Source organism: Phocoena phocoena, chromosome 4 (genome assembly GCF_963924675.1).
Source record: "Phocoena phocoena chromosome 4, mPhoPho1.1, whole genome shotgun sequence".
NCBI lineage: Eukaryota > Metazoa > Chordata > Mammalia > Artiodactyla > Phocoenidae > Phocoena > Phocoena phocoena.
The window spans coordinates 107,749,499-107,773,627 of record NC_089222.1 but is presented as its reverse complement, the minus strand read 5'-3'; the positions used below and the strand labels follow the sequence as shown (position 1 = coordinate 107,773,627).

The 24,129-nt window shown below is 34.6% G+C and overlaps 1 protein-coding gene across 1 annotated transcript in view; it reads left to right on the top strand.

Annotated features, from left to right (window-relative positions):
- Nucleotides 1–11,994: 11,994 nt before the first annotated feature.
- CADM2 (cell adhesion molecule 2) overlaps nt 11,995–24,129 on the top strand; it is a 244,690-nt gene continuing 232,555 nt past the window's right edge. Inside the window, exons 1-2 of the mRNA XM_065876194.1 lie at nt 11,995–12,032; nt 17,821–17,972. Of these exons, the coding sequence (XP_065732266.1) occupies nt 11,995–12,032; nt 17,821–17,972 (190 nt within the window). The remainder of the gene's footprint in view (nt 12,033–17,820; nt 17,973–24,129) is intronic.

Here is a 24,129-nt window from a genome sequence, read left to right as displayed (position 1 = left end):
TCTCTCCCTCTTTACATTCTGTATTCCACTGTCTCTTTCATAACAAACAGTATTTCTGACTGCCTTATATGATGCAGGTATGAGCCTATTGCTAATTCTTTTATTTTATTTATCTAATAAATTCTGAGCCTCTGAAAGTTTTTTGTAGTCTTCCTTCTAAAAGATAATATAGAGAATGAAAAGACAGTCTATTTGTTGAGGGTTTTGGGTTTTTTTCATAATAAAAACCAGAACTTGTGTCTGTGGTTGTTTCACTGAGATGTAAAATCTCCATCATCTTGATTCCTTGTTTAACCAAAGACTGTTTGCACAGCTTGCAAAGAATACTTCGATAGGAAATTAAATCTCTATAGTGTCTCTGTCTCATGGCCGTGTTTGTCAGCTTTCTGTACCAGAATTTTTATTCCCATTCACAAAGCTAAGTAATACCCACAAAATCCTTAAAGGAATTTAAAATTAAGTTTCTGACCATTAGAATACAAGAGGGAAAAACTGTTAGATATTTGGCATTGGAAACATATATGAGTGTCTTTTTTAATCACAACTATCATAAGTGCTATGCACAGGAAGCATTTAAAAGTACTGCCAACATTTTTTTAGCTACTTACACTTTGCTACTTTGCTCAAAACGACATGCCCTTTCTAAAGTCATCATGGAAACAGTTGAAAACAAGGCTTCTGCTGAGCAGCCTCTCAATATAGCTTTAGGAGTTGATTGAATGTATGAATATTATAGGATGTTGTTAATGCTAACCTTATTGAAACAACAACCATCAATTAACTAAGTTGTGTGCTTATGCACTTAGCTATTTTTTTTACTTGCATTTAATGTACCTTACTTGTAGTAGGTATTCAGTAAACAATGTTAGAATAAATGAAAATTAACCAACATTAAGTTATTTGTCTATTCAAATTTCTTTCCTAACTTTTTATCCCTTTGTCAGCAGGAAATATATCCTGATGTGTTAAAATAAATTGAGGAAATATATAGTTTTAGAGTCTAAGAAATACACTCCACCTCTTTTATCAAATGTTCTCTCTCTTTAAATTAGTGTGCTGGTTAGAGGAGAAAACTTGTGTAGAGGCAATGTAGGATTCTAAAATACAGAATTTGAATACGTGTGATAAAAATCTAAATCATACGAAATTGATGGGCACTCCACGGGATCAGTGTAATTGAGTGTGGGGAGACGGAGGGAGAGAGGAGGAATATATGAATTTAATCAAATTGTGTTCTTCAGAAAGTACATTTAAAATTCAACTGAATAAGAATGATGCCCAATAAAGAGTGTTAAACTTAACCCTTTAATTAGTTTTTCTTGAGAATTTTTATTGAAACTGGGCCTGTTATTGCTATTCTTAATATGACATCAACAAAGTGTAAATTAAGTCTAGTAAACTTCAGCTACAATTAGGTGTTTTTTTCCATTTATATAAGAAAATATTATTAGAAATCAACAATTTTCCTACTTTATATATTCAGATTCTTTTTTTTTTTTTTGGTTTGTATCTTGAAACAACGAACATATTCAAAAATTAGATTTATATGTTTAGGGTAAATGCTGTTATGTAAGATTAGAGGGGTTTATAGGGGTTTTGTTAAATGAAATAGCAAATGCACAAAAATAAGCCATTAAAATGGCTTAATCATCAATCCAAAGCACTGATGGACCGCTATTTATGGATAAGAGTGTACCCTACTTTCTCACCAACCTTCTGCTTCCTATTTGGCATGCATCCAAATTTCTGCTGTGTTAACATTTGCTCCTGGGAGGAGATGAAGGAAAAAAGGTCCATAAGGTTTCCATTGGCCCAGATAGTAGAAACATCTGCTGAATTCACTAGCAGCTTGCTGGCCCAAGTCAGCAGGGAGGGTTGATGCTTATCAACCCTGCCATATGAGTCGATATTTCCTGCGCCCTGGAGCTACACAAGCTTAATCAAGAAAGAATAAGGAAGTGTATTACATGTCAGAATTCCCTTATTAAACAAGCATTCTGTTTTTTAAAGTAACTATCATGGCGTTATAAATTATGAATTTAGTAGTAATGAAATTCAAATTCTAACAAATAGCAGTCTATTGGATCACTTTATCATTAATTAGATCATTTTGAATAATGATGGATTCCATGCATTTAAACTTTGCTTAGAGAGATTTGACCGTTAAACTGGAGGAGTTGGCTATTGCTGTTCTCAGTGAGAAAAAGTTTGTTGGAAAAAGCATGTATCACTTTTTCTTTCATAAGATCATCTGTATAGGTAACTTTAAGATTAGCTGGTCAGTGATTCCAATAATGAGAATTGGGATTATAGTTCCAAAAGTGAATTTAGTGAGTTGTTATTAAATGTAATGATTAATTTTAACACACATACACATATACTTGCCATTTTGAAAGTAGTTGCATTTAAAAGTCTACACTTATTCCCATGTTGCTGCCAATACCCCAACCCCTTGGAACTTTTTACAATTGCCCTTTGCGTCTGTGTCCTCATGTTTCAAATGCAGTGTCCTACGTTTGAAAATTTTTGATAAATTATTGTAAGTCCAATGATTTATTAAAATTTTTGAAAACATAACACTCAATAGATATTTAAACTTGAGCAATGAGATGAATCAGCTATTATGAATAATATATATCAGTGTAATATGTCATTTATAGATATAGCATGTTTTATATATATATAAATATATATATACATATATATATAAAGAGAAAGCTGCATCTCTAAATCTATCCATCTGTCTATTATAGCACACATCTTTGGTTTCATATCTATCAAACCATGTAAGATTAGGATTTTGAAATAAAAATCTGTTGTATAAATCATATATAGAACTCATGAAATATGTCATAATCTATTTAGCTCCAATCTGATATGGAAAGGACATAAGACAACTAGGAATAGTTTTGAGCATGAATAGTGTGACTGCTCTTATTGGAAGAGCCTTTATTTCTGCAGATAGGCTATGCATAAATGTTGTTTTTTTGTTAATCTGATGTTATGGTTGCAATGCCCACTTTGGTAGAACAGCAGCATAATTCTTAGTTTCATATATTATGATAATGCCCATGAGACTCAAGAAGCTTTATCCAACATCAAGTTTACCCGAAGGTCACAAGATAGGTGATACAGGGATGCCAAGAACTAGCAGAAGCTTTGTGACTCCCTGAAATGCTTCTGAATGTGCACAGTCACTCCTTACCCAAGACTAGACTGGGTTGGTATCCACTCCCTCATCTCAGAGAAGCCTCCAGCTCCGGAATCCATTCAGCTTTTATGCCTTGTTAGTCACACAGCCTTCTCAGGATTATGTCGTCAGTTCCCATTCTCTGTTACAAGGTCATCCAATCAATACAGATAATACATTATTCAATAAATAACCTTGACAGTGAAATGCAGGTGCTTAGTCCAGTACATAGCAACTCATTTATTTTAGATCCAGTTTACACCCATGAATTCCTTGAACAGAAAAGATGATTCAACCGAGAGTCAACTCTTTAGGATTTCCTGAGACTAGAGAAGAGACCAAGAACCATGTGTAAACCCTTTCTTTCCAACCCTTTCTTTCCAAGAGACCAATGGTTTTGCTATGGATATATATTTTTCCAGTTATCATTTTGCAACCATCTCTCCAGAACATTGTTCAAACTTAAAGGAGTTAGATGAAATATTTTAAAATTCTGTCTCAATTTATTTTATCAAAGTTTAATTTTAATAATTTCCACTAAACACAGTTCAATTTATTATAGTTTTCAAATTAACAGATTAAAAGTGTAGTACACCAACCCAAAAGGATATGAGAAGATGGTATTAATTCCTTCTCTGCCTAATCAAAAATATAATGCTTTGAGCTGAGTTGTCTGTACAAATCTATACAAAGTATCAAGTTTCATTTTAATGTTTTCCCATAGCAGTTTCCACTTGCTCTCATAGGGCAATGTTCCCCTAGATATAATGTGGCACTTACAAAGGACTTGAACATCAAAGCATGTAAACATGGACAAGATGGGTGAAATCAACATTAATGAAATCTTTGTGCATTCAGAAATGATCAAACAGTGAAAAACACACCCTATTAACCACTGTTATTACATTTTACTTTCAAAAGGGAGCTTGTTCCTTAGGGAATATTCCAAGTTGATTCATAAGTTACTGCATATTGATCAACACTTAAATAATTAAGGTGACATCATTTTGAACACAGTGTTCATGTGTTCAAAAACACTATGTCCCAGGGAATATCTTATGCTCGTTAGAGAATGAAAAGTGATATGTTTCTACCTCTGCTATCAGGGACTTTCAACATGTCTCAGGTTTATATAGCAATGGTTACCTTGGGCATAAAATTTCAGTTATTGGAAAAGAAAACACTTACTTCTATATTAGTCAGATGAATTATTTTATAAAGTTTATAAAATGCAGTCCTATACAGGAGAAAAACTCAAATGTTTTGTTACCTCACTTTTGTTGCCTTTCAGGAATTCATTATTTATTTGATAGCACAGTATTGCTATCCACTCAGGGAAATATATCTTTGAAACAAAGAAAACTGTTTTAAACATAATATTTACATCCATAGATAGTTTACCAGCAATACTTTCCTTTCTCCCAGATAGCTATTGCAGTTTTAAAAACAAATGGAAGTCCTCCATTATTAATTAAAGAAACTTCTCAAGGCAATGACATTTTAGTGTGGAAGTAAGGAATAAACTCTATCAAAGAGTAGGGGTTATATGGAAATATGGGTAACAATCTTGTTTTAGTATAAGCTCAAGTCAGTAAAATATGAGTTTTCATTTACTAGAAGGTTATTTACAGTGTAGAATAAAAAATACCAAGAGGTTGGTTACCTTTACAATAAATCCCCATGATTTCATGGATTCTTTGATATTTTCTCAGTAAGGTTCTTGATTGTACACACAACTTTTACAGGGATTCATCTCTGAGATTAAAAATCCTTGAATTAAAGATAATGATTAAGTAGCAGAAAAATTGTATCTTCTGAGAATGTATATTGAGTCATGGAACTTCCTTCAACGGCTTCCTTCAATGCGATTGCATGTAGAATAGATGTCAGCTCCTTATTATGATATAAAAAACCCTGCATGATTTGCCTTAACCTTCTTTTCTACCTCATCTTGGGTTAACTCATCTGTTTCTCCTCATGCTCCAAACTCACTGATTTTTGTTTGTTTGTTTGTTTCATTTCCCAGCTCCTTCAATAGCCAACCTTTTTCCTGCCTCTGGCTCAGGACCTTTACATCAGTTAATTTACTTTTTGAAATACTGGTTCCCTCTCAAACATTCTTATCCTCTATCACTTTTTAAATGCCTGATTTTTTCTCCCTATTTGGTTTTCAGCTGAAATAGCAACACCTTTTTCCCTTTATGTGTTTGTGTTTTCTTGTTCTCCTGCCTATCTTTAGGCTGTAAGCTCTAAAGATAGAACTTTACCTCATTTCTACCTTGTTCACAGTTGTATTCCCAGCAGCTACCATGTGAAGCACATTCTAGGCACAAAACATATATTTGTTGAATAAATTAATGTCATGGAAGTATCTTTCATAGGCAAAATCCATTACAAATGGAAAGATAGTTTTCAGAAAGCATTACTATTGTATATGTTTATAATGTTAGTAAACAATGTTTGAGTAAATTTGAAGATCTCACTGGCTTTATTAGGCAATTCATGAATGGGGCAGCATCTCATCTATCAATAAGAATGACACTCTAGGGGGGTAGTACAAAATAGAAAGTTTTTATAGGAAGAAGGGTGGGGCAAGAAAGCTATTAGCAAAACTAATGAAAGGATTATTCTTAGGCTAGGCCATCTTCTTTTGGGGACAAAGGCAACTGCATGATTTTTAACCTGCAGATCACCTCTTCTTCTTTTGGGGAGTGGCAGGATGGAGAGGCCAACATGACAGATTACCTCATTTGTGCTGACTGGAAAATTTCAAACTGGTTGATTAAGGCTACGTTTCTGAAGATCAAAACTGCAATTAGGTTAGGTATTAAATCTAGGTTTGGTATCCTGGGCTTCAGCACAAGTGATGACATTTTGGGCCTGTGTTTTTTTCTGTTTAACAATATTTATAGTTCATATGCCTAACGTGAACTGATTATACATGATTAAATGACATGTGTTTGATATCACATTTTTTCTTACCTGTATCTTACATCAATGTCATCTCAAAATTCCTTATTACATCCCATAATCCAAAGAGTTATAATCCAAACAGACATCTGTGTCACTCTTTTATATGAATGTCTCTATTCAGTACACCAATGCAATTATTTAAATTTTCTGCAGAGAATAATACATGAAAAGAATATTAATATATAGGCAACTTGAAATGGTCAATATAATTTTATGCATGCATTGTATGCATAGATGTGTTACAATCCAAAAGAAAGATGTTACCAAAATATATATACTGCATATGTCAAATCATTAACTAGCAACAATATATTAAGCAACAATTAAGAGTTGGTATATATTTTTTTTCATTTGAATTAAGGAAAACTAGCATGAAAACCAGATTGAAGTCTTAATGTTTTCTCAATTTATAACTTTTCTCACTATCTTTACCTGATTTTGCTAGTTATATTTGTATATTTGAAACAGTTGTATATTTGAAATTAAGATTTAATGATACTTTATTTTCTAACTTTTTATTCCATTTAACTTGTTCCTAGAAATGTTACTAGGAATTTTAATTTTCCTTGAGATTATAAAATATTTTAAGTTGTACTATAATTCAATATTTTTGCTTTTTTAAAATATATCAACCTTCTAAGACCTACTGAATAAAACAAGAATATATGCATTAATTTCCCCCTTTTTAGTATCAGATTGAAATTTTTCCCAGGGATTTCAATTTTAAACAGTTATGTCACACTCAGTCCATTTTTTTTTTTTTTTTGTCTACAGAAGATTGATTATTGTATGCTCAGCACTATATTCCTCACCCTGTCTTCAGAAGAGTCCTGCCATCTGTGTGTTCCTTTCCAGAATATTTCCTCCAGGTTGACATCTCAGTTTAGAATTTAGTTACGTGATTGAGCTTCACTGTGAACCAGACTGTGACTGTGGTCATAAATTTCTTTTCACTGGAAGGCTGCCTCTCAAATGTTTATCAATTAGCAAGTAAAGCTAGTCAGTTCTAGGTCTTGCTCATTCACCCGGAAAACAGTATTCTGGAAAGATAAAATGACTTAATGCACACATCATAATTACCATGTAAGCCTATTTCGATGTTACAGAAATAATTTAAAACACTATTATTTGTTTATATTGCCTTGCAGGACATAGAGTTTCCTTTTAATTTTAAAATTATTTCCTTTGCTTTTTATTCTTCCACATCACAAACTTGGAGATCTTATTTATATAGGAAGAAAAGAATCCTTGTGAATATAAACATGAACAATTCATCGAATTCACTTTTTCCTTGAAAAATTGTATGTGCTCATTCAAGAAATTATCGTTTGAATTTTTGAGAAAAAAAAAACATGTTAGGGAATGAATTAAATATAGATAAATTAATGAAAACAAAACTTATTTTAATTTTTTAAAATAAAAATCTATTTTGGCCGTAAAGCTAGGTGGGTTTATATTTAATCTAGTTCACTAGGTCCATGGTATGTAAACAACTTTTGTTTATTATGCATTTTGGCAGGGTAATAAGCAGAAAAACAAGCTAAGAATATAAAGAACTGAATTTGTACAGATACAGGTTAAAAAAATGTTGGGAATATTTTCTTAATCAGATAATGTTTTAAAACATGATAAAGCTATATAATCACTAAGAAAGAACATAAAGCAGCCATAAAACAATGTTTCCCAGGATTTTATAAATATTCTCTGCAGCTTAGAATTTTGTAATGTAGAGAAAACACATTTTGTGATATGGCTTAGCAATATAAAATTAATGGAAGAAATTAGAGAAACCTACTTTCTGTAGAAAGAATGTGCTGGGAATATTTATAATACAAAAGGCTGAGGTATACAATCACACAAAAACATTTTTGAAATGCAAAGTAAGGCACATATAAAATGTTACATTTCACCTGTATTGCAAATTTCTGTAGGGCCAGCCCTGATCCTGATAATCAAGAAATAAATCTAATTATAAATACTATCATAGACACAGCAAACGGTGACTAGTTTTGATATAATATTATGTAGTTAACTGGATCACCTACATACAGTTACTGTGTAGGTCAGTTGGGAATAATCCAGTGGTTATCTCATAAATTCCCTAGTCTACTATGTGTGTCCAGGAAAAGAGAAAGAGAGGTGAAATTTCTACAGGAGAATTATGATTCTTTGGTCAGGAGCTGTAGGAGCCACTGTAAATCTGAAAGAGCCTTTTGTCATGTACCAGAAGCCAACAAAGGACTAGGACTGGCCTTTGGGTACCAAGAGTTTCTGCTTCAGGAGTTGGGAGCAGAATGGTTCACTCACAATGGCCATAGTGAACACAGGATCTAGTCTACAGGATTGTAACTGCTGAAGCTTCCAATTTGGCATTGTTACACTTTGGTATCGGGATGAAAAAGTCCTTCCAACCTTTCCTGGCCTTGCAAGACCCACAGCCCGCCAGCTTTGTTTCTTCCCTGCATTGGTCTGGCAGTTGCAGTGGAACACAGGTCTCCAAAGTACTTCCTGTCTCTATGGAAACTGGCAAGCAGCACCAAACTGATGGCCATGTTCTATAGTGGCTGGGCAGAGGGGTGGCACAGAAGGTGGATAGCAGGTGTTATACTCTATAAGGCGAGCTGAATCTGAGAAGATGGAGTAGAATCAAAGAAAAATAAATTGTATATGGTAGCCTAGGAAAACAGAATACTTAAAGTTTTTCAGACAAACCTAAAAGTTGGAATAAAAGGAAAAAATGACTGGAGAATTTTAAGTGTTTGAAAGAACAGAGGGACATTCCAAAAGTGGAAATATTTTGCACTTAGTTATCAGTCTTAATTTTTCCTCTAATTTCCCTTCTCACATGATAGAGCATGCATTGTAGTTCTCTTGAGAATTATAAGCCTCCATTATTGACATCTGTGCTTTTCAAACCAATAGGCTTTAGTATGCAATGTGTGTTTCAGTCCATACAACTACTGAGCCACAACTTTCACATTAGAAGGTTATTTGTTTAGAATGACTTCAGTAATTTAGTGGAAGTAATAGCATGCTGTGTGAGCATTTAGATATATTTTTAGACTTTAATTTAAGCAACAAGAATGATCTTGAACTTTCGAAAATGCAGGTTCTTTGTGTAAATGCCCCGAACTAAATGATAGAACAGATGAGAGAGAGAGAGAGAGAGAGAGAGAGAGAGAGAGAGAGAGAGAAGCACAAAGCTGAGAATAGTAGAAGGGAAAACCCTAAATAATAATAGACTATCTTTGTATTTCATTTAAAAATGAGTTACCTATTTCTCTCATTTCTTGTTGAGGTTTATACTTAAGAACCTTTAACCTATTTTGTGTCTACTAATCTATCTGGCATTTGGGTTTTTTATAACCAAAATAAAAGAACCTTAACATGAGACCAGTATTTTACATTTATAATAGGGTTCTTGAGCAAACACAAAAAAATTTAAAACAGAGCAAAACATTATGTATGCCATTTGATACAGGTGCCAATACCTCTGTTGACTTAAATAATTTTGTAGACTGAGTTGACAGTTTCTGCTATGTATAAATATATTCCAAAAGGAAGTCTCAAAATATGTGGCATTTTTTATGTCATGAGGAGTTTACACTTTTTTATTGAAAAACTGCATCTTAAATTCTCTTCATATCTTGTTCTTACTTGTTTCCATTCATTGTTTTTAAATCTGGTTCTTCCTTTGAGAAAGTTTTGCTCATTTTCAGGAAGGAAAAATAATGAGGTCCTCAGTTCCTGTCAAATAACCCACAAAATTTGATCATTTACCCTGAAAAAAATCACTGTTAACTCCCTCTCAGATGTGCAGAGCCTCAACCTCTGCCTGTCTGTCTAGATATATCTCAGGTGATTATTGCTCTTAGTAAGTAAGCACTCATGCACAGTGTGCACTGATCCACTGTTGTGGCCCACATTTAATCTTTAGCACAGGAAAAGAGATGGAGAAAGCCGTTGCTTTCACTCATCATCTGTTCAGGAGATAGCAAGGCTTGAATAAAACCATTTATGGCAGCAGGGCCATGCTTTGGGATCAGTGTTCAAGCATGCATCTTCACCTGCCTGCTCTCTTTCAACAATACTGCTGGCTTCAAATATCTCTCTTCACTGTTATGCTTATTGCTTCTCTATGCTAATGGCACATCACGGCCTGCCACCAAGGTTGAGGTGGTCATAATCTTAGAATTTGTCTCTTTGTATTCTTTGTGACAGTGTGCTAGGTTCTTGGTGGTCAGACAGGAAGGCATGTAAGAAACATGTGAGGGAAAGACAACTCTTAACTAACTGAGGTCAACAGGAGTCAAATTTCAGTTCACTTGATTTTGAACTTGGTAATTGCTAATCTAGACAAGGCAAGTTTGAACCAATCTTTTCCTAAGTGTATGACAGGTGGAAACATTGAAGAAATAATGGCAACTATTTAAAGGCAGGGTCAGGAGAGCTATCCTTTCAAAATATTGACCAATCATTCTTCATTAAAGTGTCTTTCACAGCAGTAAATTAACAAATTATTTACATATAATTACTGAAAGTGACCTAAATGGTTTTCAACCAATGATGCTAGTTAGAGAGGAATAAACTCAGCAGCCTAAGAAAAACTAGCAGTTCAATGGGGGGAGGGATAAATTAGGAGGTTGGGATTAACATATACACACTACTATATATAAAATAGATAATCAACAGAGACTTAACAACATAGTGCAGGGAACTCTACTCAGTTCTCTGTAATAACCTGTATGGGAAAAGAATCTGAAAAAGAATAGATGTATGTATATGTATAACTAAATCACTTCGCTGTACGCCTGAAATTAACACAACATTGTAAATCAACTATACTCCAATATAAGATAAAAATTTTTTAAAAAATTTAAAAAAACCTAGCAGTTCAAGATTACTGTCCAGGAGCAGAGAAAAAGGGAGCTTATTTTATTGGGAGAATGGTGGGGGGGGGGAGGGGAAAAAGACTGTTGGAAAGTGATATGAGGAAAAAGGAAAGAAAACAATTAAAGAAGAGACAATAAGAAGAAAAAGAACTTCAAAAGCAGAAGTATACTGCATTGGAGAGAGTTTATTGTTTTTTCAGAAAAAACAATAACAACAACAACAAAACAACTTTATACTAAACATGTATGTAACAGCCCCCTCAAAAAGCATTGAGAGTGGCTTTTTCATTGGTGTTCTGTAAACGTTTAACCACTGGGTCTGTAGGAAAACATTGACTTGTGTTGTAAGCCAGTTACCATGGTGAAAATACTCCGAGTGTGATCAGTTTCAAGCTACCAAGTTATGTCATCACTGAGCATAAAGGGAGAAGACCTGCAGTCAGTTGACTCTCTCACCAGTTGAGCTGGTGTCAGTTGGCTCTAGCATATCACTGTTTTTACTTGAATTTCAAATATTCCTTCGCTTATTTAAAAATAGATATAAATGGTCTAAATGCATCTTAGAAATGTTGGACTCCAAACTATATGTTTCTTTTATAACAGCCACTGAGTCAGAATTAAGCTCACTTTATTTTCAAAGTGACTCTATGGTTACACATGTGAGGTTTGAAGATTGAGGGCAAAAGTTGAGTACCTGGCTGCTACACTTTCTAGCCATGTGACTCTGGGCACATCGTTGAATGTTTATCAGTTCCCTGTCTTCAAGATTGAGATGATGACAAGGCTGGCATGAAGATTAAATCATTGATAATGGAAATGCACTTCGAATAGTGCCTAGCATATTGTGAATACTCAGTGAAGATTTGCTGTATTTTTCATATATTACTGCTGGCTTAGTGATGGTTGAGGGAGGAGATAACACAGAAGGGCACTATTAAAATGGATGTTGATGCAAGGGAAATTGGAGCAGGAATGGAAGATAAAATATTTTCCATCTCAGAGGTCTAACTACCTAAGAGGGCTTCAGTATTATATTTGGTATATAGTATATATTATTATACTTAATATTCAAAACAAGTTAGTGTTTTCTATGTTTTTTTCCCCTTATGGAGCATAAATTTATCACAGTCTGTCTTTTTGTGTCCCATTTTGGGAGCTGACAATGGTATTCGATATGTCTGTTCTAGATCACCATCTGTTATATCTTATGTACAGCTCTTAAGATTTTTAAGCAGAACTTTACAAAAAATGTTTTAAGACATGATACTGATAAGGTTTATATTATTTAATTTTTCCATATTTTTTTTCTCATTGAGGAATTAGTCTCTCCTTCTGCTCCTCCATTTTGACCATGAACAAATGCAGCAGACTTGAGTTACTGTAATCATCCTATTGTCACATATTCCCCTACAAATGCTGGCAATTGCTCCAAGGGATGCTTTCATTTTGTACAGTAAGTGCCTAGTGCTCTAATCACAGTACAGAATGTTAAGCTATGTAGATGATTCTAAGGTAAGTAAGATACCCTAGTTACCTGACCCTTAATTAGCTTAGAAACAAGTAAGGGGGATTGATATTTATGCAAAAAATAAAAAGAAATAAATATAAGGAAAGGAGGAGGAAAATGATGGCCATAGGTTGCCTGGAAAAATAGCCAGCTTCTACAGTTCCAAATTGGAAGTTGTGTTTCCTTTAAGTCTCATCATAAACTTGTTTGAAAACAAATGACTCCTCTGAAACCAGGGATGGTGGTGAGCTTAGCTAGAAGAAGGATCTTTTTAGAATTGCAACAAAAAGAACAAAATACCTAGGAATAAACCTACCTAAGGGGACAAAAGACCTGTATGCAGAAAACTATAAGACACTGATGAAAGAAACTAAAGATGATACAAACAGATGGAGAGGTATACCATGTTCTTGGATTGGAAGAATCAACATTGTGAAAATGACTATACTACCCAAAGCAACCTACAGATTCAGTGCAATCCCTATCAAGCTACCAATGGCATTTTTCACAGAACAAGAACAAAAAATTTCACAGTTTGTATGGAAACACAAAAGACCCCGAATAGCCAAAGCAATATTGAGAATGAAAAAAGGAACTGGAGGAATCAGGCTTCCAGACTTCAGAGTATACTACAAAGTTACAGTAATCAAGACAGTATGGTACTGGCAGAAAAACAGAAATATAGATCAATGGAACAGGATAGAAAACCCAGAGATAAACCCACGCACATATGGTCACCTTATTTTTGATAAAGCAGGCAAGAATATACAATGGAGAAAAGACAGCCTCTTCAATAAGTGGTGCTGGGCAAACTGGACAGCTACATGTAAAACAATGAAATTAGAAGACTCCCTAACATCATACACAAAAATAAACTCAAAATGGATTAAAGACCAAAATGTAAGGCCAGACACTAGAAAACTCTTAGAGGAAAACATAGGAAGAACACTCTGTAACATAAATCACAGCAAGATCCTTTTTGATCCACCTCCTAGACAAGTGGAAATAAAAACAAAAATAAACAAATGAGACCTAATGAAACTTAAAAGCTTTTACACAGGAAAGGAAACCATCAACAAGATGAAAAGACAACCCTCAGAATGGGAGAAAATATTTGCAAATGAAGCAACTGACAAAGGATTAATCTCCAAAGTTTATAAGCAGCTCATGCAGCTCAATATCAAAAAAACAAGCAACCCAATCCAAAAATGGGCAGAAGACCTAAATAGACATTTCTCCAAAGAAGATATACAGATTGCCAACAAACACATGAAAGGATGCTCAGCATCACTAATCATTAGAGAAATGCAAATCAGAACTACAGTGAGGTATCACCTCACACCAGTCAGAATGGCCATCATCAAAAAAATCTAGAAACAGTAAATTCTGGAGAGGGTGTAGAGAAAAAGGAACCCTCTTGTACTGTTGGTGGGAATGTAAATTGATACAGCCACTATGGAGAACAGTATGGAGGTTCCTTAAAAAACTAAAATGAGAACTACCATATGACCCAGCAATCCCACTACTCTGCATGTACCCTCAGAAAACCATCATTCAAAAAGACACATGCACCACAATGTTCATTGCAGCTCTATTTACGATAGCCAGGACATGGAAGCAACCTAAGTGTCCATCAACAGATGAATGGATAAAGAAGATATGGCACATATATACAATGGAATATTACTCAGCCATAAAAAGAAACGAAATTGAGTTATAGTGAGGTGGATGGACCTAGAGTCTGTCATACAGAATGAAGTAAGTCAGAAAGAGAAAAACAAATACCATATGCTAACACATATATATGGAATTAAAAATAAAAAAACGTTCTGAAAAACCTAGCGGCAGGACAGATATAAAGACACAGACATAGAGAATGGACTTGAGGACATGGGGACGGGGACGTTTAAGCTGGGAAGAAGTGAAAGAGTGGCATGGACATATATACACTACCAAATGTAAAATAGATAGCTAGTGGGAGGCAGCCACATAGCACAGGGAGATCAGCTCTGTGCTTTGTGACCACCTAGAGGGGTGGGATAGGGAGGGTGGGAGGGAGACACAAGAAGGAGGAGATATGGGGATATATGTATATGTACAGCTGATTCACTTTGTTATAAAGCAGAAACCAACACACCATTGTTAAGCAATTATACTCCAATAAAGATGTTAAAAAACTAAAAAAATTGTTTTTAAATTAAAAGACTAAGAACCTCCAAATAAAATAAAATAAAATTAGCCTCAATGATATGATCAATGAATTTTAGAAATTCTTGTTGATGGTAAACAAGATGAGTACTGTACTACACCTAGACTGCCTTCTCCCTTGCCATCATACTCTATCCTAATTTTTGATTATTTTGCAGAAGCTCCTTAGCAAGTTTCTCTTCCTCTTTGCATCTTTCAGATGTTGATTCATACAAGGCAAGGCATGGGCCCCCAAAATACTTTTTTGATGAATACATTGAGGATGAATCCTTAACTTTGTAACCTACTAATTTTTCTAATTGGAAAAATTAGTAATGTCTTTAGAAAGACTCTCTGAGATTGAATTAAATGACAACCTGTCAACTTTGAGCCAGGAGGAGTTAAAAGAGAAAAGTAGAAGCTAACTTGATGCTGTCTCCAGGTTAAAACCGGAAATAAAAGGCAGTTCAAAGCTTTGAGAAGAAGTTTGACTGCCTACAACACTGGCTTTTGAATTGATTTTGGAAACTACATATCGTAAGGGTATTCAGGATTAGTAAATTCTCCATATGAGTTTGCTCTTTATTGGGAAAAACTAAATTATTTGACTGCAGGGATTTTAGGCTGCAAGGTCCCAGGGAACTGAAGTCAGAATCCATGTGGGGAGAAGATGGAGGGAAGCTGTCCTAATCCCCTACCTGGAAGGACAAAGTCTAGGTGTGCTAGTGTCTGCAGAGTCCCTGGAATGTAGAACACCATAACAAATTTTAGTTTCTTCTATAGGCCAATAAGGAAAGACAGAAATAATTATCAAATGTAAGTTCTAAATAGGATGAGATATTTAAGGGCAGTTAACATTGATATCTTCCCTTATTTGATTTTAATGTTATAATTGAAATTTATGAGGACATAGTTCAGCTAGGTATGAATTCAAAGTTTCATTTTTAAAAGAGTACTTTTTTTTTTCCTTTCATTTTTGTCTAATTCACATTTAAACAAGTAGTGATATGACCCAGCAGCCTTTGTGGAAAAATAAGAATAAAATGTTGAAATTTCAGAACAAACTCCAACTGGTTCATTGACTCTGTTTCACCATGGAAAAATCACTTAACCACCCAGTGTCAGTTTACCCATCTGTGAAATGAGAAGGATAATATTTTCTTACGGGGATGTTTTGAAAATTATTTTGCAAATGCAGTGGATGAAATTGTTGCAAGCATCACTGCTCTTTTTCCACTTTAAAGAAGCAGACAGTATTATTTATGTACCAGTTGATAGTCAAATTGTCATCTGGGATGAACTATGTGTATTTATTAGCAGTTATGTGCTTTTTATTACTTACAGGATCCCCTACTCTCCTAGATTGCTCAGTTTATGCATTATGTCAATAACTGGGCACCTAAGCAAATCTTAAAAACGTTCTGAGCTTCATATTTATGAGCTGCTAATCTGATATCTTTGGTAATTACTCCTTCCTTCTGTTTTAGCTCATGTTTTCTCTGATGTGGTTTTTCACCTCACCTCACTTCACAAGATTGATAGTTCTCCATGTTTCCCTGCTAGAGGTCACCTCTGAGCTGAAGGCAAAACACATCCCATTGTGGCTCCCATTGACTTTGAAGTCAACTATCAAAGAGTTTATTCCAGACATTGCCTAACCTCAATTTAAAAACTCCACCCTAAAGATTACAGGGAGATACCCTGGGGAGTTGCCATAGTGACTCTAAGAGGTTGGCACTGAGGAGACAAAGCTACTGATAGCAGATTTTTATACTTGATAGGCTTAATTATATAACATGGTCATGAACTTCTGTGCTTGTGTCATTTAGGTCTGGAAAGAAATTTTCCCCTTCAGGCTCTTCTCTCTCTTATGGTGCCAATCAACGGGCTTCTTGGTAATAAGATTCTTTATGCCAACAGCTCCAGCATAACCTCAGGTGGTGCTTGTAGTAATGACAGAATCATTGCAAAACTAAAGAAGAAAAGGAAAATATATTTCATGGGTGTGATTAAGTTATCATAATGTTCTTGCATATGTAAATTATGCTTGACTTAATAAACTACCTTGCTTCCATAATAGTATTTTAACCTGGCTTTAGAAAGTCATTTTTTTACCCATGTTGATAATTGTTATCAGACTTTGCAGAGTTCATCTCCAGATCATCTTGCTGCAGTGAAATTTACATATTATGTTGCTGTGTGCAAGAATTTTGTTTTAACTTTAGAAGTGCTTTTACTAAGTAATGTTATTACATGAATTACTTTAATAAATTAGTATAACACTTAGGAAGATAGAATTGATTGCATTCTAATGATATCCAAATTGACAATGGTCATTTATAGATACATTTTTCCTTGATTTATAAAATAAATATATATTCATTGGAAAAAACATCAGGAAACTACAGAAAGGAACAAAAAAGAATATTGTCTCTATCTCCTGGGCTAGAGTAATCACTTTAAGATTTTGATGGATATTCTATAAGATGAACACTTTTTGAAGAATACTTACATTGCTTTCTCCAGCACATTTTGTATTTCTCAAAACAGCTACGTCTACAAGAAACCCTGGTGAAATAGGATTCTTTTTTTATTTCTTCTATCAGAAATTGAATCTAAAGTTCTAGTATTCATATTTTATAGGCTTTATTCAGGATTATAAAAGCTACAAGGAAACTATTTTACCTGTTTCTTCTGCTGCTTTTAAAGAGTTTAATTCATCCAAAATTATTATCTTCAAAGATAACCAGGTCTAGCACCATATAATTAATGCAAGGGAAATTAATGATAATCATGTTACTATTTAAATATAAATCTTCATGTGTGCCTAGGAGGAGAAGAAGCTTTTCTGGAGCATGTGAGGGAATATAAAGGAATCCTAATGGTATGTCAAATTGTCGTCTTCTGATTAAGGGTTTTCAATTATGTTTTGCCTTTTTGTAATATATAGTTTTGCTGTTGTTTGGTTGTTTTAAATTTTACTTGGAATGAGGAGTTAAGTCCATATAGCTCTTGGAAAGTTAATCATTTTAGAACTTTCTTTTAATCAACCTTTTCTTTAATCCCCTTTTAGGCAGCCAAGGACAGTTTCCACTCACACAGAACGTAACAGTTGTTGAAGGTGGAACTGCAATTTTGACCTGCAGGGTTGATCAAAATGATAACACCTCCCTCCAGTGGTCAAATCCAGCTCAACAGACGCTGTACTTTGATGACAAGAAAGGTGAATACATTTTCTTTTAAATGTTTTAATCATATTCTAAAATATCCTAATTATAATGAATTTATTTTTCTGAGATCATTCAAATTATTCCTTTTGATTACCAAACTGCTGCTGCTTGTATTTAAACATGTTAAATATTAAATACTTTAGTTTGTAAGTCATAAACACTAAAGATAACCTGTGTCAACTTTTTAATAAAATGAACAGTTCTAATTCTGTTTCAAAAATAGCTTTATGCCTTCTCTTAACAATTATCTTCTCTCAAGATATCACATGATTTTGTTTTCTTGTAGATGCCTTTCGTATAGATTGAATATTTTTTCCCTCACTCCTGGCAATAGGATATATTATTTTTATTACTCTTAGTTAAAATATTTGGAAGACATTTTATGATTTTGGAAAGTTCTGTGCTTTCTCATGAATTCAGTTTGAAAGTAAGACTTACAGAAATGATTCCAATAATAAGTTTAAGTTACTCCATGTTTCCAAAATAAACTGAAATTAAGTAAGAAGCTGTATTTACAAGTTGAGTTGGACTTTAGTGATTAACTGGGCTTTCTAATTGGATGATAGATTTTGATTAAACATTTTTAGAGAACTAAGGCAATTTATGTTATATAATTCAAGCAAACAACTAAAAATGTATACTGAATTTCTAAGCCGTCATCCATTGTTATAAACATTGGGAGAAAATGAGTTCATAAACTGTAGTGAAAATATGGAGCTGTTGCTTTAGGTAAGTTTAAATTATATAGGATATAAATATCTGTATAATAGCTATTCAGCATGGTCTTAATTCTGTGGCCTAATTAGTTGACACATAAACTTAACTATGACAGAGGGTTAGGAATGCTAGCATTTGTTGTTCTGGCTAGCTCCCTCCCTCCTTCCTTCCCTCCTTCGCTTCCTTCCTTCCTTCCCATTCCTCTATGTCGGTACAAAAATTAAAGCTCAGGGATACAGAACTCTGGTGAGAACTGACTTGCTAAACCCAAAGCTTCTCAACCTCAGCTGTATTTTACAATCATTTAAGATGCAATGAAAACACTGTGATACTGCATATGCCTGAAAGATTCTGTTTGGAAAGCTCCTGAGAACAACTGGGAGCATAATGTGAGATAGAAATAAGAACAGAGCTGTGGATAAAGCTGTTAACAGTAGCAGCCACCTGTAGAAGCTGGTGCAATCAGTGACACAGACAACCCTTTCGTTTTCTCTATTGTTCTCCTGAGCAGTTGTCACTTGCACAACACGTACGGGTTACTCTAGTCATGCTAACTCACGCTAAGCTTCTGCACTTAGACTCTGGCACAATTTAGCACGTTTGTTTGCTCGAGATAAGCCTTAGGATTGAGGAGGGCTAGGCAGGTAAATGCAGACAAAAAGACAGTATGGGAAAATTGTGATATGAAATCTTTTAAAAAAATGCTTTTATTTTCAAACCCTTGCATTTGAGGGACATCACTGTCAAGGATCCCTTCCACTACATGACAAGGAACCAAACCAGGGACTTGTGAAGGAACAAACATGTTTGCCATTTATGAAAGGTTTCTTTATTCAATGCTTTTCGTTATTCTGTTGCAACTGATTATTAGAACCACAATAGAATTAGAAAAAGTCTAATATCAAAAATAGAAACCTGTTATACTATACACACACAAACACACACACACACAGACTAGCTTTTTACAGCATAACTCTAACCTGTTAAGGCAATAAGGAAAGAAAAAATGAAATAAAGCAAATGCATGCTTCAACAATTCATATGATCAGATATATCTAGTATTTTGTAGCAGTGTAAAGATACAGAGATATTGCTAAATATCCCAGATATAGCATGATGGGTTTTTCTCACCATGATTATCCTTCAGAAGAGAGAGGCTTTCTGGAAACAAATTCTTTACAAATCTAGTATTTTATTTGAAAATAAAAACATTTTATTTTAAGGATTTCATATCACAATTTTCCCCATACTGTCTTTTTGTCTGCATTTACCTGCCTAGCCCTCCTCAATCTTAAGGCTTATCTCGAGCAAACAAATGTGCTAAATTGTGCCAGAGTCTAAGTGCAGAAGCTTAGCGTGAGTTAGCATGACTAGAGTAACTCTTACGTGTTGTGCAAGTTGACAACTGCTCAGGAGAACAATAGAGAAAACGAAAGGGTTGTCTGTGTCACTGATTGCACCAGCTTCTACAGGTGGCTGCTACTGTTAACAGCTTTATCCATAGCTCTGTTCTTATTTCTATCTCACATTGTGTTGCCAGTTGATCTCAGGAGCTTTCCAAACAGAATCTTTCAGGCATATGCAGTATCACAGTGTTTTCATTGCATCTTAAATGATTGTAAAATACAGCCGAGGTTGAGAAGCTTTGGGTTTAGCAAGTCAGTTCTCACCAGAGCTCTGTACCCCTGAACTTTAATTTTTGTACCGACATAGAGTAATGAGAAGGAAGGAAGGAGGGAGGGAGGGAAGGAGGGAGCGAGCTAGCCAGAACAACAAAACAGGTGCTTCTCATTGATATTACTGTTGCCACTAGGAGTCCCAAAAGGCATTCTGAGTAGCCTTTCATGCTCTCTGGAGACCCAGGTCTCTGAGGGTTCTGGCTATAAGGGCTGAACAAGTATCTCAGGATGGTGGCCCATTGGTTCAACTAGAACTGGAAAAGCCTTTGTTGTTTACTTGGAACAAAAGAAAAGCATGCTGTGAGTAGGCAGTTGATGATCAGCTAAAGGAGACTTAAGCAGAACCCCTTTTCTTAGGAGTTTCTCTCAAGGAGGTTAAACGTGAATATTCAGGAATTTCTTCACAAGGGAGATAGGTGTCTGGGGGTAATTGGCTAAAGTGAAGCTAATATTGTAATATTTTTTATTCAGGTGAAATAAAGAGGAGGGCAGTGAATTCAGGCTTTTGCTACCTTGAGCACATCTAATGTGATCAGTAGCTTTCTCCATTTACAACTGGAGAAATTGAGAGTCAAACACTCAAGGAAAATTTGTCCACAGATGTTCAGCGAATGACTGGTAATGAAGGGATTGGAATCCAGGTTGGCCTATGTTAGTTTTAACTAGAATGCCCCTGAGAACAAAGGTGTCCGGGCACCAGGTCACTTTAAATATAACCCAAGTGGCCTCTGCCTTTGATCTTGGCAGCTGCCTTTTAGTTAAAGAGCATCAGTTATTTTCAAACTGTTGAAGGTGTACATACAGTAAGACAGAGGGATACATTATAGTCAGCACTGCTCAATAGAACTTTCTGTGATGATGGCAATGTCCTATATCTGCAAAACAGTTCTGTAGCCAGCAGTCATGTGTGGATACTTAAGTTAATTTTAAAATAATTAAAAATTTGTTATTTTAGTCACACTATCCATATTTCAAGTACTCAAAAGCCATGTGTGGTTACTGTTTTGGAAAGCACAGTTCTAGATGATGACTCACTCTTTAGATGCCAAAATAGACCTTGTCCAATTCCAGCCTTGGCTGTAGAATATGCATTTTCCAACGGAGAAAACCCCAAGTCATCATTAAAATGTATCAAATATTCAATAAATGAAATTTTACTGTTTAAATTTCACAGATTTAATGGCGACATTGTAGCCTAGGAGACAGGGAGTCAGATCTGACTTCTAATTCTGCTTCTGACACCAACTGGCAGAGAAATAAAAGGGGCTCATCAATATCCCACCAAATCAGATGTTCTAGTCTTTGGATCAGAATTGCATTTTTAACAATTTCTCTATCTACTTTGTTGTTTGCACCTGAAAACCAGATATCATTAACCTATGAAGTAGATATTGAATTACAGCTCCATTTCATTTCTGCATAGTTTTTGTATGAAGACTTCTTCTATAACACTTAAGAAACTGCAAATCTAAATAGAAAATAAAAATCAAGAGGAAGATTTACAGGTTCTTATGGGTCAGAGGGACCTAGAGCAAATGTAGCCACTTGTTATGGCCCTCTTCTCTTTCTTTTTACACAGATTTTACCGTATCTGTTATAACTAGTAGGTAAGCACTTGGGATAGAGTGGGTATAGGGAGACAGGGAGAGTAGGGAGTCGAGTTCACTGAAACACCACATGAATGCTGTGTGGTATTTGGCAATAGAAGTTTTAAAAAAATCAATTAGGTCATTGTGTTTGTTTCTCAGCCGGTGTGGGAAAAAACAGTTGAAGTAGTACAATCTGATCACTTAATGCTCAGGAAAGAACACTTCAATTCCTTCCTATTATTGACAGAAAATACTTTGTACAAACATCTCCAGGAGTGCATAGTATATGCATTTAACAGACGTATCTCTGTGTGCTTGTATGTGTTTTTGTATAAAAATGTAAAATACATAATGTTTTGTGATGCTACTACTTTATAGTAGTTTTGCTTTTTTGCATTATGCTTCAATGATTCTCAAGAATTTCTTGAAGGAAATTTTATTCCTGAAGGAACGAAAATAAAATTTTATTAAGGGCATAGCCAAAAAAAAAAAAAAAAAACCGCTGGTGTTAATTATCCAATAATTATGCTGATAATTTTACATTAATACTGGGGATGATGGGAGAGGAGGAACATGAATAATGTGTCCTAGGACAAGCAGTGATAAAGAGAAGAAAAATGAGATGAACCTGAAATGGAGGTACAAGTTCTCTTGGCTTCATGCCAGCCAGTGCCACCTGACAGTTTCTTTCTCCACAACTAGTCTCAATCAATGTGACAGTCTTTAAAATAGTAAAGATTAACTCAGTAAAGCAGGTGTTAAAGTGGTCAATATTACCCTTCTTTCTGCTTTCTTAAAAAAATAAATCATGTATAGGTTACACTAAAGGTGTGAAATAAGTGATGACAACTTACTCCATACTCTATAATTTTTAAATAACTTCAACATGGTTACCTTTTCTCATTGTGATTCACAACAACCCTGTATGGTCGATATTCCCATTTTGTACATGAAGAAACCGAGGTTTGCAAGTTTGAATGACTTGAGTAGTAAGTGACAAAATGATGATGAGACCCAAGTTTTCTTAAGACAAGCCTAATTCACTTCATGCTATACCATTCTGATAAGGACTTCATTTTATTGCTTTTTGGATTTTTTTTTTTTTTTTTTACATTTCTTGTGGAAAGTATCACTTCTTTTCGGTCTTTACTCCAAAGTTGCCATCTCAATGATAAATCTCCTGAACACATCTCATATTTTAATAATTTCATTTTTATTGTAATAACAGATTTGCTAGCAAATGCATCCATATTAAATGAGTAGGAATCAGGTTCCCATTAGGAAATAAATGATACACTCGAGTTAATGAAGTATGAACACACTATTTACAGGTGTACAGGCATAATTAAGGAAACATATCAAGATGATGCAGCACCCAGGAGCTAGCAGGAGTGGGAAACCATCCTTGCCCCTGAAAGGGCGACAGAAGGAACTAAAGCTAAGTTTTGGAAGAAGACTTCTGGTTAGAAGCTGAGACTGGTTAGGAAGAAGGACGTGTGGAAATATGTAAATTGACTTCTTTTTCCTCTTACCTTTTGATCTCTTATCAATGACTTCCATGGGCTGAGCCCAAATGGAAACCATAGGTCAAGGAATCCTAGGTAGTTTAGTCTCCCAGGGAAAATAGCAGGGAAGATAATGGATCTGGAATGATAAGCAGAAAGCAACCAGCACAACTTACCAAGCATAAATAGATATTTCTCCTTGTCTAATTTTCAGTAAAGATAATTTCTATCAAAAACCTTGTGTCACTCTATGTTCACAACTACCTTCCATTGAATTGCTTCTTTTTGGGAGAAATAAGTTGCAACAATGCAGCACCTTTCCAAAACAGATTACTTTTTTTCAATGTTATATTCCTCAAATTTAACATACATGTTAAACTGTGTGCTATTATATTTCTTAAAGAAATAACTTGCTTTTACTTAATGTGCTAATGATAAAGCCATTATTATAAATTCTTACTAAGCATGAGCAAAATTTTCAGTTGTACATTATATGATTACTACCTTTATCTCTTTATGCTAGTTTAAAGTCCAGCAACTTTAGGAAAAACATAAAGATAATCATGTACACTATAAACTGTATTCATTATGTGGTATCTATAACAGTGTCAGGATTTGGAACTTTGACATTCAAAGCTACAAATATGTGTCTGAACATGA